We start from the raw sequence: 16732 nt of genomic DNA, 5'->3' as shown, positions 1-16732 counted from the left end.
AGTATGCCATAGCGCGGAGGTATCGATAATCCCGTCGATCCTTTATCGTTGTTGTGCATCAAATACTTGGACAATCTACAACTGCAACACACGTCTGGTTATTTGTACCTCAAGTCTATAGGAAGAGTAAAGGTTCCAGATTCCAACACGAACGTGTTATTGGCATTTGGTATTACGACTGCCGCAATCGTCCATTACTTATGTCTTTACATCCGTAGACAGTAATGAGGTTGTTCTCGAGCACCTTCTCCGAGAACATTCCGTGATTGTCGTCAGAGTGGAAAAGTGAAAGAGTGGAAGAGTGAGAGGAGATATGTAGGGCTTGGAGGGCGATAGAAAATACTCCATCATGTGCAAATTCTTGTTCATTCTTGCAGTCCTTACCTGTGGACAACATCGGAACGCTTCAGTTAAAGAGGATTTTCAGACCTACTGGGTCCACCAACCCAATGACCTCTGCATGGACACAACACATGCATATGCACACTATTCACGCCATCTTCTTATCGATTGCTCAACCGGCTCAAGAGAGATCGTTGGGTGGGGCATAGAACCGAACAGCGGGACAAAGATGATGGAGCGATGGTTCAATCAACCCAATAACCCAACCTTAATAAAAAGCAAAGAATCCCTAGGGCTGGAGGCATACAAAAAGGTTAGTCAAGCAAGCATGGGGAGAATGAGCGCCAGAGCAATTTAGTTCTCAAGAAAATGAAGTGGATCCGCCAGCCCAAGACCAAGACGTGTTAGAGTAGTTTAGGGGCTCTATGAAGTAAACGATACCCACTCTGGCCTAGAAACGGTTCCTCTAGTCAACCAGCCAATCGTTAACGACCGATGCAGATATTGGACTTCTTTCTGCCTCTACTGCGATGTCTTCGTGCTCGTCAATTCGTCAATTGCAGTTGTTTGCGGGTGGGAAGCAGCGAGGGCCGAATATGTATGGATATATGAAATGATAGAGTTTGGCTGGTCGAGCGAGTCCAGTTGCAGTCCTTCCTTTTTGTGCCACCATCTTTTTTTCATCTGCCAATAAGTTCACCCTTCCCTTGTCTTTTTCTCCCGTCCAGTACTTTTTTTGCTGCCCACCAGTTTTTGATTCCGCCTCCACTTGACACCTTCCATCAACGCCAGCAACGATACGACAGCACAGGACAGGTCAGGACTCGGCTGAACTGGACAGCAACACGACCACAACTGCATGGCTTCATCGAGTTCGAATGGGCATCCGATCCATCCCTGCCACGGTAACAACTCTTCTCATCCCTACTTCTTTTGTTTCCCTCTTCTATTTCCCTTTGGGCTGCAGGACCTTAAATGCAACGACACCAGGGATAACTGGGACGGCACGACATGGCATGGAGAAAAGACAACGTGTGATGGAGATGGAATGAAAAGGGCGATATTCATGCTAATTAATTGGTTGCCATGCATCCTGGTATCTCATCGTTCCCTAGTACGTTCCTTTTATTTACTGCTAGCAAGTCTTCCTTGATACATAAGCATTCATGCAGGCTCCTCAGCACACACCATCCCTGTCGCGTCAACACCCATCAAAGTCAGCCCACAATCCCAGCTCAAGCGTAAACGTTATGAGGATCGCACGACGGACCTCCTCCAGCGCTCAGTCGAACACATCCACCACAGACTATGAGGAGACATTCTCAGACCTGGATTCCACGCACGGCATCTCCATCTCGTCTTTGCAGAGCAGCCAAAGCTCCCGTACGACATCACCAGGAGACCTTCATGTGCCCGCAAAGAAAGGCAAAACTTCTGGCCTACGACTCAGTCTCAAGAATCTGCGAACACCAAAGTTGCCGTCCCAGGTTCCCGCCGACAGCGAACAGTCGCCTGATTCTCTTTATGTGAGGCGATCGATGGAGGGCGGTAGGATACCCTATAGCCGTCGGGCTTCCATGGAGTCCCAGCACCGCGATGGAAGGACTTCGTTTGACAGTATCGATCCTCGTCGCAGAGATCAACTCGCGTCTCCACCGCAGTTGTCAACTTCTGCGCCAAAGACCTCGTCTCGCTTCTCACTCATTCATTCATCGACGCCCTCGACACCAACCATGGGACGAACCTTCCACCATCGAAGCTACACCACCCCGACCAACTCCCCGAGTCCATCCAGCTACGGCGCGTCGCCACGGACATCGATGGTCTCCCCGTCGCCCATGCCTGTCAAGGAAACGCACACAATGATGAAGGATTACGATCCAACTACTGGCAACAAGATGATCAACAAGTATATGGTCGTTCGAGAGCTCGGCAGAGGCGTCCACGGCAAGGTGAAGCTTTGTCGCGACACAGTGACAGATGAACTTTGTGTAAGTAACCACAGTCAAGGTATCGAGAGAACAACACGCAAATCTCAGTTGAGGAGAGAGTAACAAAAGTTAAAAAAAAGGGGGGAGAGGGGGGAAGGTTAAAAGAATCAATACCGTAGAAATAGCAGCGCCAACCCGAAGACATGTTCGGCATTGGGAAATCGAATCGCGTGCCCCTACTGAACCGTCTCATTTTTCCATCCTTTCAGGCCATCAAGATTGTGGATAAAACCACTCGGAGGCGTCTTGGGCGAGCTCAGATCTCGAACGAGCAAAAAATTCGGCGTGAGATTGCCATTATGAAAAAATGCATACATCCGAACGTTGTCCGATTAATTGAGGTCATCGATGACCCCAATGCTCGAAAGATTTATCTAGGTAAGAATAGAAGCTGGGCATGGGGACATCAGTAATAGCTATGATAACCACATCATCAAACCCTACCACATGATTTTAACCAACAAGCATTACTGTTTTCCCAACTGATAGTTCTAGAATACATGGAGGGCGGCGAGGTTCGCTGGAAGGACTCGGATGACAGACCTATTCTGCTTTTGGGGGATGCTCGCGCAATCTTTCGTGATGTGGTCCTAGGTTTGGAATACCGTAAGTTTTTATTCCATGGAAACGAAAAATTGCTGTTTTATGTGCTGAAGTTGCGAATAAACCCCTGTCCTAATCAAACATGGTCCTTTGTAGTTCACATGCAGGGCATCATTCACAGAGATATCAAGCCGGCCAACCTGCTTTTATCGGGAGACGGGACTGTAAAAATTTCGGATTTTGGAGTATCCCACTTCAGCGAGAAGAACGCGCTGGAGCACGACCTGGAGAACACACCACCAGTCGACAAGGGTGCTCATGCTTCCCCCCACTCCAACCCTTTCGAAACTTTTTTCCGGCATCCATCGTCTCATCCGCCCATTGCCTCGGCACTCTCTGGACAGCAACAATTTTCTGCGCTTGGCCAGCATCATCAGTGGGGTGACGATCTGGAGCTGGCCAAGACCGCTGGAAGCCCAGCGTTCTTCGCACCGGAGCTTTGCTATGCGAGTAAGTTTCGCATCTGCCACGCGTGGCTTGAATCGTACGTCCACCATCATGGTCGTAAACTGACCACATTGTGTGGTGTTAGGTGAATTTTCTCCAGCAATGTCGCCTGCGCTATCGTCAGCTTCCCAAACATCCTTCATTTTGTCACCACCAACGCCAAGATCCAATCCTTCGACCCCCGCGGGTACATTCTCCACCAGCACCGGTCAAGGATATGCGTCGCGACCACCTATTACCAAGGCGATCGACATCTGGGCGCTTGGCGTGACTTTATACTGCTTTGTTTACGGTCGCTGCCCGTTTATCGCTGAGACAGAGTTCGAGTTGTTTAATATCATACCCAGAAAGCAGCCGAGCTATCCTGATTTCGTCCCTGGGCGCGAGTTTGTCAGCCCATCGTTGAAGGACCTTTTGTCAAGGTTGCTCGAAAAGGATGTGTCCAGGCGGATAACGCTGAAAGAGGTCAAAGTATGTTGAAAATGCGGTGAATTTGCGCGGCTTTACACTACATTATTTCTACTCACGAACCGATGTTTGACACTTTCCTCTCTTATGTGCTCTGCTGAATAGGAACATCCATGGGTAATCGAGGACATGCTGGACCCTGAACTATGGAGAATCGAAACGGATCCCGGCAATTATCAACGTGTACACGTCACGGACGAGGATCTCAAGGGCGCTGTCACTATCATGGAGAAGATTAAGACCCGCATTCGTAGGCTATCAGTCTCCCTCACCAACTTCACCCTTAATCGGAGGAGGAGGAGTAAATCAATCAGTTCAACACATACTCCAGGTATCGATTTTGGTACACATGAGCGTTATGATTCTAGGTAAGGGCGTTGTTTATTCTAACAATGAGTCCTTTCCTAAATTGATAGATTCTTCTCCTGGACCGCGTAGCCCTATTCCCATCATGCGCTCACCGGTACCAACGATATCACAATCAACAGCGCATGCAGTTGTTCATCCTTGCGCAGTTGCCAGCCCCATGTCTTTGCCGGAAAGGTTTCAACACTTTCGCGCATTCAGCAATCCTGGTTCAAGTGTAGGCCAAAGTCGTCCTAACCGCTTCGAAAGACCGAACAGTGTCTGCAGCAACACCAGCAGCATCGAAGAGACGGATGAAGGAGAAGGACAGAGCGGATCTGGATCATCGGCTCAGAACAGCACCAGTTTTGGAAGCCGGAGACGGACGTTCAGGTCATCGGGACCGCTGGGCCAGACAGCAAGGCACGGCAGCAGGCCAGCGTCGACTGGCTCTTTCCCATCGTCATCTTCGCATAGGAACTATTCAGATGACCAATTGGATCAGAACTATAGGCTTTATGGCGGTAGGTCCTCGATTGGGGGAGCGTCGTTCGACGGAGCGGCCAGTGCGCGGGCCGTACCCTCCTATCACAGCAGCTTGTCCAAGAGCTGGGTCTGTAGTCCAACAACGGAACCAGAATCCATTGGCAGCACCTCTCTACATACCGAAAAGGAGCTGCCACAGTTACCAGAGCAGCAACAAAACCTACAGCAAGAAGAGCAAGAAGAGCCAGAGGGGGATCAGCAACAGCAACAGCGACCACAGCTGCAAACCATCACTCTGCAGCAGCTGTCTCACAGGGCATCGACACTATCGCCCTCATCCACATTAGTATCGGATACTCTTCAGGATCGAGCTGAGCATGGATCTCTGGATGGATCTCATGAATCTCTTGACAAAGCGCTGGCACTCAAGGCCTCTGCGGCTTCTGGCGATCTATCTCCGCCCAAGAACTGTAAATAGCATTGTTTTTCAATAACACACCACGACATGATTCTGGCTTCAGTATGGGTCGTACAATTGTCCGTGCGCCTAAATTTCAGGCACGCATTCATTACCAAAAACAGCTGTTAAGGGTTTTAGACGACCAGCTCCCTTCGCCACCTGTATTAGACCAACGACTCAACTGCCTAAGCGCATGCTACCATTGCCCAGTCGCTCGCCTGCAGATCCATGCACTAATGCCAGCACAGGCCAACAACGCCCCGGATCACGCCACCACATCGCACTCATCACACCAGGCCGACAAGAAACCGTGGTCAATCAAGGCGCAAAGGCTTAAGGACGAACAGATTCAGGCTTTCTGTCGGGAGTATGCAAAGGTATCTCAGCTTCTTTGTCGCCTTCAGACAAGTTTCATATGTTTTCAGGGGAACGATAGTAGTCTCGACTATCCTGCCTCGCAGAACCAAAGGTGCTACCGTACAAACGTTTCTTCGACTGGCACTCGCAGCTCTCATCGTCTTAGTCGTTGAAACAGCGCATTCTTTCTCAGGATCACACAGTAACAGCTGTCTCGGACAGTAGCAACTGTCTGGACATCAGCAAAACTGCAGCCACACTCTAGTCGCCGACAGAATATCATTTTACAGCAGGACATGGCAGCCTCGATCAGCATAGCCTTTCGTTGTTTCTGGCATCCTACCCATTCACTTCACTGTCGCAAAACCAGTCAACTGACTAGACAGACTGCATTCAATAGGAATATCAAGCATCAAGGATTGGAGCATCCAATGGAATATATTCAACTTTTGGAACGTCTGAGCAGCCCTGGGCACCATGTACGCTCGGCGAAGCTCTTCCTGACCCCGTTTTCCCGCCATTTTTTTTATCACCCCCTTTTTTTTAGAGGATTGCCACAGTTTTGACTCAGCATACTGCTACAGAAGCTATAAGGAATACTAGGAAGGAGCACATTGTCTGGCCATCGCCAGAAGCACTGATGGAATTATATACAAAGCTATTACGTGAAGAGGGCTCAATAGGTACAATTAATTGCGATGGGAGCTATCTATCATTTCTGAAGATTATGCATGCTACGATATAACCATACTAAGCAGCAATTCTACTTGCTGAAATCTAGATCCCAAAATTAGGGAAATTCTTTCGGACAAGTCGTTTGTCGTGTCTAGTTTCACCACCAATCTCGCAGAAAAACTGGAGCAGCAACTAGGCCACTCTCTTCAATTATCACAGCAGCGAGAACCCTGCGGCTGTGGCATCGATCATAACGACCATATCTCTTTGGATTTTCCGGATGATAGTTATGAGGATGAGCCGGACGAAGAGGATTATGATGATGAGGACGAGGACGATGAGGATGAGGACGACGAGGACGAAGATGACGAAGACGACGAAGACTATGATGATGACGAATACGACGGGACCTACGATGACTATGAGTACTCGCGTCGCTATGCAGCGGACGGAGTGGCGGCGATCGCTTTGGAGGAAGAGAAACGACAGTTTGCAGCGATACTCAAGCTGAGAAGTGACAAGAACCCGATAGATGAGGATGCATGGCGAAGAAATCTCTACGATGCGCAGAAGCGTAAACAAGAGGAGGGTAAGTTGAAGGCGCGCGCCCGCAAAGGGCAACACCAGATCGTCTTTGTTTATCCAGGTTACTCATTGATCTCGATTTTGTTTTATATAGAACGGATACAACTTCTTCAAAGGTTGCGCCTCGAAGATGAGCAACGCCGCAAACGGGAGTCGCAGGAGAAGCAGCGCAAGGAGAAAGTCGAGCTAGAGGCTCGTAGGAAGCGTGAAACAGGTTTGTGCTCTGTAGCAGCATCCGCCCCGTAGCATAAAGCTTGACAAAAACAAGTGCAGACAATACTAAATAACTTCGAGCCCTCTTCTTCCGAATGATTCAAAATAGCGGAAGCTGATCAGGCTGCCCGTTCGTTCCTGTTTAAGAGTGCTTTGAAAGCCCATGTGGACGTCGTAAAGAGGATGGTTGAGATATCTCCAGCTGAATTGGAGTCGATGCCAGACATCCCAAGGTTCCACTCGGCTTCAACAACACGCATCACAGGATGGGAGTCTATGACTGCAATGGAGGACATTAGGCATCCAGGCGAGGGACAAGGAATGCAGGAGACGTTGTTGCATGTGGCAGTCCGTGCCGGATGTCTCGACCTTGTTGTTTTCTTCATAACCAAAGGTAGGCCATGGTTGCCCTCCTGTGGTCACTGCATCACTTGTTCCTTGTTTGCACTGAAGACAGGTCAATAACTGATGTTCAATCATGTCAGGCATTTCCCTGGATGTTTATGATTCAGAAGGACGAATGCCACTGCACACTGCTGCCGAAAGCAGCGCACCCTTAGAGATATGTAGGCTGTTGGTGGAGAAGGCGCCGTTCCTCGTCGATAAAAGCAGCCTCAAATCTGGGAAGACAGCACTTCATTACGCTGCCCAGAGCGGCTGTGGTGACCTCGTAGCTATGCTATTACAGCACCATGCTAGGATCAGCATCGCCGACGTCGAGGGAAATACTCCAGAAATGCTTGCTAAGGCTGGATTGGATCGCGAAAAATCATCCAAAGCAAAGGCCCAGAAATACCGAGCTGTGCTACAACATCTCCAAAAGGCAGTGGCAGCTATCAAGGAAGCACAGAGACAGAAGGATGCGTTCCTGGAGGAACTAAGAAGAAAGGAACTAGAGCTGATGAGAGAGGAAGAAGAGAAAGATAGGGCTGCTCGTCGGAAACAGGAAGAGAAGCTGGAGGCGGACCAGCGAAGGAGGGAGGAGGAAGAAAAGGAGCTGGCGCGTTTGAAGGCTTCGGCGGCCGGTCTCTACGGAAATAACGGCGGCGGAGGTGGAGGCAAAAAGAAAAAGAAAAAGAAGGGCAAGGGCGGCAACGATGCACAGATGGCTGCTAAAGAGACATCGTCCACCAGAACGCTCGCCGCGCCTGTCCAACCTAGCCCTGGCAAGTCTGGGTCGCCATCTCCAATCGGTTCTCCTGCAGCCAGCCAACCTTCAGCTTCGCCTGCAACTCATTCAATACATGCAGTTAGGCAGTTGCCCATTCAATTGACCACCCACGCTGTTATCTCACATACCATCTCGGCTATACCAGCGCCTTCTACTTTGGGACCACTATCGAAACCATCGATGTCTGGAACAGTAACATTCTCAAAACCATCAACCATACCGCTAGCCCTTTCAAGGCTTCCCAAAGCCAAGACAAATTATCGCCCTTCACAATTGGTGGTGACTAGAATGGCGGATATGGGCTTTCCAGAGCGGGACGTCAGGAAGGCTCTGATTCAAACGGAAGGGAGATTTGAGGAGGCCATCGAGCTGCTGACTAGCAGCGCGCCTCTCGCTGATGATTCAGAAGACGAGGCTGAACGTATAGCAGAGGAGGCGACTCGGCGGAAAGCAATGACCCAGGACACACCTCTTCTGGCGCCCACTCCAACGGAGACGAGGTCGTCCAACATTGACCAGATCTCTGCAATGACAGTAACAGCAACTCAGTCAACTTCACCAGAGCTAACTTCTGTGGCAGCAGCAATAACGAAATCAGCAGACTCACAGCAATCGCTTCTTGGTCTTCTCACTGGATCTGAGCATCAAAGCCCAAGCTCTAGTCCTGCCTCTAAGGGACCTTTTGACCACTCTATACAAATTCTACAGCGTCCACGCTCTATGGCTCCTCATGTGCAGATGCGATCCGTACCTACGCAGGTTCTACAGCGTCCTTCCTCGTATATTCAGGTATCCCCTCCAGCCGCCTCAGGAAAACCTCAGCTAAGCCAAGAATCATCAGCTCCCTTTCATACGCACTCGTCCGTGGCAGCCAATACATCTACCACCGCAGAACCCTTCCTTGCCCCGCTTGCAGCACCCCCTGTACCACCTACCCGAGCGCGCTATCTGTACGGATCATCCTCTGTTCAGAGCCAAGGTCAGCCACCCACTGTTCCGCTTACACGCTCACTATCTCCTGACGGCTGCCACTACATTCCAAAACCAGCACAGGAGTCGCAGATCCAGATCATGCCCGCCCTTGCGCAAAACAATAGGGGCGGACATGTACTGCAGAGAACTACGAGCATGCGAGGCAATGACGCGAATCACCATAGCAGTATATCCTCACAGTCACCCTACGCCATCTATGGAACATCAGCATCTGCCTCCACTGAAGCGTCGTGGGAGACACAACCAGGCGTTCAAAATGCATTCTTCGGCTTGTCACCAATCCAGCGACCTACATTCCCCGCCAATGGTTTTATCACTACCCAAGGCGACTTGTGGAGAGCAATACCACAATCCTGCCCCAGTCCTTCAAGGCCTTTCGAAGATCTGTTGCGAACCAATACATCAGCGGGCTACAGGCGAGCGTCATTTGAGATACTGGCCGCCAGCACGGATAGAATGCTGCACCAAAGCCAGATGGATACCATTCATGCTATGGATGATGCCGCAGATGGAAGCATGATCAAGGATGTCTTGGCTATGACAGGAGCGATTGACCTTAATGAACTTGAGGATACACTTTCGGATTACTCTCTAACTGACACGACTGGAACTTCATCACGACCTAAAGCGCAATCCTCAGCGGCTGTAGGGGAGGGGAGGACTCAAGCTACCAATGGCGCCCATAACCCTGTGGCGAGTCTGTGGAAGTATGGATCGTTCACTCAGGACATATCTAGCATGACACACTCATGGTCCTTGTCATCGTCGTCTCAGAAAAACTTTGATGTGAAGACCGATGCGGACCAAATTTACCTCTCACACAGACAACGGAATACTGGACTTGGACTCGGGCTTGATCAGACAGTTCTTCAGACGTCAAATATGAGGATGTCTTCGGTAATGGGCCCCGCTGGATCTGAGGTTCATATGTTGCCATATATCGATAGTCCATTCGCGCCATCTAAGCAAAGAAAACTTTCAAGAACGAGTCCAGATAGGGTTAGCAGTGGTGGACCCTCTATGCACATTGGCAACAACAGTAGCATTTTTGACAATGGCAGCAGCGCTCTCCCCGAGGGACTGAGCGGTAGACAGCTCTTTGGGTATTCGGATTCGACATCCAAGGGTAGCGATAACTTATTCAGGGAAGATTACATCGAGGACCGCTCCGACGCAGGCACCAGTTTTGACGAGCACCAACGGAATCAGACGAATCATTCGAGTACGGTGACCGGCAGATCGTCATCATACTCAGCTACCGCTCCAAGAAGTGCCATAGGGGGATTTAGAGGCACAACGGTAACAACGACGGCACTGCCGGGTATTGGCCTCAACGAAGGGTCATCGCGGACACAGACCAATGCTCCAGTGTTGTCTGCAGGCGTCCAGGCTCTTAACAATGCGCTCGCAATCTCTCAATATCCGAAACTGGACGACCATCCCACCTCTACAGCTTCCTCCAGGCTTCCATCGACTGTTAGTCGCTCTGAGCTGGCGGATATTTTTCCACATACGCCGCCTGATCAAAGGAACAAGAAATGATAGTCAATTCCACGAAATAAAATACCGTGCCATTCCCTTTACGATCGAATGGCATGGGTTGGTGGCAAAAAAAAAAAGAAAAGGGAGCCGTGGCTTGGTGTATGGTGTTTAACGGTGCTCCTGCATCTCACCTCGCCCTCCCTACTTATTATACTTTCATTCGCTTTTGCCATCAGTGTTATTCATTCAATGTCGGGACAGATCTGTCAATTCTTTCTTCAGGGTAGATGCAGGTACGGGGACCGATGTCGCTCGATCCATCCAAGCGGCGGGCAGCTCGGCTCAAATAATAGGTATGGTAGTGGTGGTGGTGGTTTCGCTTCCAACAATTCTTTCAGTGGTAAGTCATCCAACGCGTTTACCATTGCCGCGTTCTCAATGACTGGAAGTTACTGTCGCTTACAAAAAATAATCGCTCATTCTTGACCTGAAAACAATAGCGCTGAGTGGAAATACTGGAAGCGGCGGATTCGGAGGTAGTAGTGGGGGCGGAGGATTTGGACAGCGCGGATTTGGGGGCGGTGGCGGCAGTGGTGGAGGATTTGGAGGCAGTAACAATAACACCAACCGAGGATCTGCGTTCGGAAACACGGGTGCAGGTGGTGCTGGCGCAAATGCTCCTGGGGCCAAGAAGATTTCATACGAGTAAGTGCTATCCGTGCGATTGGTGAAACATCTCAGTCAGGATCATGAATAGGATAACTGACATTTCTTGCGCTTTTGTTATGCTTTTGCTTTATAGTGCAAATACGATTGTAAACGATTTGACACTGGATCGACCATTCCACGAACTTTCATCATACGCGCCAGGGAAGGAGGAACCCAACCTGATCCAAGGAAAGGATATGCAGCCAGAGGAACTTCGACTCATGTACTATGAAACTCAGAACCCCACTGTGCTTCAGGCCACTAGCGATTATTCGGGGCTGATGGCTGTGGCTGCGACTCTCGGGAACAGGCCAGGGGGGATGCAGGATGCTTTCATGCAAAAGCTTCAGCAGCTGAACATGGGTATGGAGCAGGAAATTCAAAAGATCACAAAGGACCCACAGGGTGCATATAACTACTTTATGAGTACTATCAGGCCCAATTCTGGCGCTGGCACTGCTGCATCGACGACACCTACAGGGCCAGGAAATAGTGCGTTCGGTGGAGGCGGAGGAAATTCGGCATTCAGTCAGGGTTCAGGGTTTGGGCAGACGTCAGCTTTTGGCCAGACATCGAATCTCGGTCAGGGCTCAGCCTTTGGGCAGACATCAACTTTGGGAGGCTCTGCGTTCGGTCAAACTTCGTCCCTTGGTGGCAACTCTGCCTTTGGCCAGCCGTCGACGCTCGGCCCTAGCTCAGCATTTGGTCAGGCATCCACACTCGGCTCTGGATCAGCATTTGGACAAACATCTTCATTAGGAGCAGGACAAAGCGCATTTGGAGCTGGCGGAAATGCCACTAGTGCTTTCGGGGGTGCCACTGGCAATCCGACCAGCGCCTTTGGAACAGGAGGAAGCAGTTTCGGAGGCGGCGGAAGTACGTTTGGAACTGGCGGTAATGCTTTCGGGACCACAGCAGCACTGCAGCCCACAACCAGCGCCTTTGGAACTGGAGGTGGGTTCGGTCAGCAGTCGGCTTTTGGAAACAATGCGACTCCAGCTGGCACAGCTGGTCAAGGCAGTACGGCCTTTGGAGGATCAGGATTTGGTCAGCAGCTGCAACAACAACAACAGCAGCAGCAGGGCGTGTTTGGACATGGAGCTAGCGCATTTGGTACAGCCACGCAAGCAAGTCCATTTGGACACGCCGGCAACGCCGGAGGCGCATTCGGAAATGCTGCGAGTGGTATGAATGCGGCAGGTGGTAATAGTAATGTTTCTGCGGCTGCGGCTGCTAAGGATGCTGCGGTCAGTGCAGGCGCACTCAAGATGGTCAAGGCAACGGGTCTAAAGACGTCTGGCAAGGGCGAGCCATTGACGGATGATGAGATCGCTGCATTCAGGGCTCCGGTTTTTGAGATCAAACGCATACCAGAGAAGGAACCGCCCGTAGAACTGCGGTGATGGCACACAGGATCCGACGTGACGCGAAGCGACATTGCTTTACATGGCATCATACCCCTGTGCTTCTGCACTTTCGCACCAATTCACCGATACTCAAACAAGCAAACACATCCAGCATGCACTCGTCTTCTTTTGCGACCAATTGTACAGAAAACCCACTTAAATAAAATACAGACTGTAAGACAATATAACAGTACAATGAATCTTGTTTAATTGTCTTCTTTGGGGTCAAGAGCGGTACCGACTACAAAGAAGTTGCCCTTGACTCGTTTTGGTCGCTTAAGCAGCTCATCCCGTCTATGGATCAGGTCCTGTTCATCTTCCTTCGAAGCAGCAACAGACTCTGTCGATACTATGTTCTGCCTCAACTGCAACCCCTCGCCATCATCGACCAAAGATCTCAGACTCTCGACCGAAGCCGAAGTAGGATGGTCTGGGGACCGGATATAATTTAGAAAGTTACGCATCCGGCGGACATCCCGCTCAAGCCGCTTAAGTTCCTGAACGTCCTTCGGTTTATGGAGATGGGCAAGGTCGAGAAGTTGACTGATGGTCTCGGGGGTGATGTCCCGGCTGTGGTCTGGGGTTGTGTTCAGGGCGTCGCGTCTCTCAAGCAACGAACTGAGTGACCACGACGGCTCTGATGGCTATATTTGGGATAACAAATGCGTGATTAGAAGTAGTGCGGGCAAAACGAAGCCGAATGGTAGAGGGTCTTCATGGCGAAAAGGCGGGCCTACAAGCTCTGGACAGTCGGGTTCGTTGGCATATTTAGCGGAACTATTGTTGCTGATGTTGGTGCTGGTGCTTGGAGTAGAGTAGTGGCGGTGGGCTTGCCATAATGCGATATATGCTATTAACCGAGGGAGTGATGGACGACCTTTCCACATAAGTCGATTAGCAACAGATCCTGGAATCAGAACATGTAATTGATCAAACCACCATGACGCAGGTGTTACCAGAGTGTCTACTGACTATACTCCTGAGGGTGCCGGTGGTTGTTGGTAGCCCTGTCCTGTGCATCGCTGTAGCTGGAGGATTTGTCTTCCGAGAAAGAGTAAAGGCATCTTGATTCTTTGAGCGGAGCTTAAGGTCGTGTTCAGTGCGTTCTTTAAGCGCATGGCTGTGCTTCAAAACATGCCTCTCCTCAATTGCACGCTATCGTCTTCATTCAGGACTGTGAACTGATCGAGCAAATTTTACTTCGCCCATGACGCGAAACAAGGCATTTATTATCGATAACAAAAGGCAGGATATAGTCTCCTTATTGTCCCCTGTGTCGAAGAATTTCCATTGGATCTCTCATCGGGAACTGCAACGAGCCCTGGTGCTGCTGTAGCCGCTTCGGGTCGTCACTTAGACCCGTCTGCAGCTTATCATGTCTTGTCTGGAATTCATCTATCCTTTCCCAGGCGCTGTTCAATCACTCCCGTTCTCCCAATGTCGCCCTAACCATATCAGTCGTGGGTGCTGTCTTGTCCAGTAACCCACCAAATTAGGTTCGTCGTGGTTATCGACAAATTGCCTGATTCTGATCCAAAGCTCTCAAAGTACTTTGTGTGGCACTCTTATCCCTCCTTGGGTGTTGCGGTACAGTGTATCATACTTGAGAACTAGTAATGTGTTCCCCAAAAACCCACGATGAAAGAACATATTAAATGGTCTATGGTAGGTATATGGATGAACATGGAGATATGCTCATCTTATGTTTTTTTTCTAGTACCTTAAAAGAGGAAGGATATATCTTCACCTTGTCTACATAGTAGAGCTGGGCTTCGAGCCAAACATGGCCCCAACTGTCATCGGCTGTCTAAAATGCAATATTGGACAAGGCAATTAACACGTTCAGTATCAAGATGACTGCCAGGAAGAATTATAGCGCCATCGTGATATGAAAGGCCGTGTCTCTCGGCACAAACATATCACCCACCGAACTGTAGTGACTCATGAAGAAATACATCGCCGAAAGCCCCATGGCAGAGTTACGCGTAAGGTCTGTCACAATGGATCTTCTGTTCTCATTTATAATATCTTCCGAGGTATAGGCCTACAGAAGATGCAGGAACGAACGCTGGAAAGCTAAGATGGTGGCTGTAAAGATGATGAAGAACACCCTGACCTTCTTCACGATACTAAGAGTGGCGCTAACAGAAAGCGAGTTCATAAGCACGAGCTCGCAAACCGGGTTCTGCAGGTCAACCGGTAGCTTCCACAGCTGAAAAGTAATAACTATATTATATGATGTATCGAGTCCTGCACAGGAGAAAATAGTTAACGCGATTAGTACCGTATTCGCCGTAGTAGGACTTGTTTGGAATTACACGTTTTCTAGTGGATGTGTTCGAATCCGCCACGGTCAGGAGCATTGTCCAAATTCGGAACGGACGCGGTGAGCCTGCTCTACAAGTTGCAGTTTAAACTGCAGCCCCGAGGGCGATGCACATTCTTGCTGAAGTGATAACGTGGAGGACATAGAGTAGTTGAGCGCATGGAACCAAGGGACTTTCGAAAATCACTCCTCTTAAATGTGACCGGTGGTTTAATATGGCAAAGCTGGATCAAAATGCAGGATAGAGCAATAGCAATGCTGACTTTTGGTTCTTTTACTTTCCCAGAAACTCTTTGATGAACATGTATCGGCGTTGCCCATCCTGAATAGAAAACACTAATCGCCTCACTCTCACTACACCACAGCATCTTTGATATACTCTGCCGCAACCGCCCTAAACACGCACCGCCCAGCAAGAGTAGGGACGGGGTTTGTGCTTGCTTTCCTTCTTCCGCCACTAGACGTCGTGCGTGCTCAACAACTAGTTTCTTGTGCCGCCGAACCCTTTGTTCTGAGATCGCAGCAGCTCAACTGTATTTTTATCCATCCTCTCAATCCTCGATACTCTTGTGCAGCATCGTTTATATCGAGTGCAACGAGTGAGTTGTCCCATATGGCCCCCTCACACTTTCCCTAGCAAACGAATTATCTCTTTGCGTCACTTCCCGCGGTACGAAAATGTGTCGTCTGAATGCTGGTTCCGCCTTTGAGCTCCCCATCCTCTTTGTGTACGAGCCAGCATTACCACAACACAGTGGAAAGACTGGAACCCTGGGTGAGCCATGGGAGAGCGCAATCTACAGAGGAAGTTCTTTTCTGGAGCTGCTTTGTGTGGTGGGGAAACTGGCCATAGCGCAGGGTATACAGCGGTTTTGGGGGCAACTGTGAGGGCATTGCTCAATTTCCAAAGGTCAAAATGTGCCTAGCCTATGCGTTGGGCCATAAATTACGCGGTCAAGAAAGGGCTTGACTCCAATACATGGAGCATTTGATTGGTGGACGTTTAGAGTTAAGCTGTCCATGTACCGATCCAGGAACGAATGTTCCCCTTTTTTTGAATTAAATACAGAACGTGTCTCGAACGCAGGCTGCGATGCCATCCTTGCTGCTTCTGCCTAGCGAAAGGCTTCACCCACCTGGAACGGTCGGGTATATTTCAGTGATACAGTGACTCAAGGTGACATGCAGCGGAATGCGCACGATGCGTGCCTTCACAAAGCGCGTCAAACTCAGCAGTGCTCGTGCTGACTAACACACTGTAACATATTCCATTCGCATCCTTGCACAGCATGTCCTAAAACGATCCCACTACGATACCTGGATTAGATGCGGACATTGTCCCAATCCACGGGCGACATGCCGTATAAAACTCTGCTATACGCTCTATTGCCGGTCCATGGCGGATCCTCCTCATTTAGCAGGGTCTCAGTTCACTATGTCAAACAGGGGCTCAAAGTTTCCCTTTAGCACACAGCGTAGGAGCAGCAGCGCATTACCACATTTAAATCGCGTGGGGATATCCTGAGAGAGAACCGTGCATTGCTGCCAAGCTTTTTTGTCATTAGGTTCAGATGCATGTGCGCCACCAATTTTGGTGTTCAAGGCGGGCCAATCCGTTCTGGGCGGGCGCTTTTCGATAAAAATCATATGTCGCTCGGCTGAGTGCAGCTTGTC

General features: G+C 49.9%; 4 protein-coding genes across 4 annotated transcripts; 3 read left to right on the top strand and 1 right to left on the bottom strand.

Moving 5' to 3' along the window:
• Nucleotides 1–2180: 2180 nt before the first annotated feature.
• BC939DRAFT_403268 (kinase-like domain-containing protein) lies at nt 2181–4223 on the top strand (the record flags this gene model as incomplete). Its single annotated transcript, XM_051552726.1, has 7 exons — nt 2181–2333; nt 2543–2711; nt 2823–2939; nt 3033–3178; nt 3314–3390; nt 3587–3854; nt 3957–4223. The coding sequence occupies 7 exons, from the start codon at nt 2181–2183 to the stop codon at nt 4221–4223; spliced, it is 1197 nt and encodes a 398-aa protein (XP_051406964.1).
• Nucleotides 4224–5325: 1102 nt separating this feature from the next.
• Nucleotides 5326–10315, top strand: BC939DRAFT_22264 (uncharacterized protein). Its single transcript, XM_051550795.1, has 7 exons — nt 5326–5519; nt 6047–6182; nt 6281–6763; nt 6854–6973; nt 7082–7366; nt 7458–10033; nt 10120–10315. Exons 1-7 carry the CDS (start codon nt 5379–5381, stop codon nt 10132–10134), a joined length of 3756 nt encoding a protein of 1251 aa, XP_051406963.1. The 5' UTR covers nt 5326–5378; the 3' UTR covers nt 10135–10315.
• Nucleotides 10316–10782: 467 nt separating this feature from the next.
• BC939DRAFT_467458 (uncharacterized protein) lies at nt 10783–12911 on the top strand. The gene is made up of 3 exons (XM_051557790.1): nt 10783–11018; nt 11119–11323; nt 11421–12911. The coding sequence occupies exons 1-3, from the start codon at nt 10868–10870 to the stop codon at nt 12727–12729; spliced, it is 1665 nt and encodes a 554-aa protein (XP_051406962.1). The 5' UTR covers nt 10783–10867; the 3' UTR covers nt 12730–12911.
• Nucleotides 12912–12926: 15 nt separating this feature from the next.
• On the bottom strand, nt 12927–13779 carry BC939DRAFT_467456 (uncharacterized protein). The gene is made up of 3 exons (XM_051557789.1): nt 13689–13779; nt 13470–13609; nt 12927–13376 (listed from the first exon to the last, which is right to left on the bottom strand). The coding sequence occupies exons 1-3, from the start codon at nt 13750–13752 to the stop codon at nt 12939–12941; spliced, it is 642 nt and encodes a 213-aa protein (XP_051406961.1). The 5' UTR covers nt 13753–13779; the 3' UTR covers nt 12927–12938.
• Nucleotides 13780–16732: the final 2953 nt, after the last annotated feature.

This window comes from Gamsiella multidivaricata (assembly GCF_025024155.1).
Source record: "Gamsiella multidivaricata strain RSA 2152 chromosome Unknown BC939scaffold_109, whole genome shotgun sequence".
Lineage (NCBI taxonomy): Eukaryota > Fungi > Mortierellomycota > Mortierellomycetes > Mortierellales > Mortierellaceae > Gamsiella > Gamsiella multidivaricata.
The sequence above is the reverse complement of the archived record's forward strand: the minus strand, read 5'-3'. Positions and strand labels throughout refer to the sequence as shown.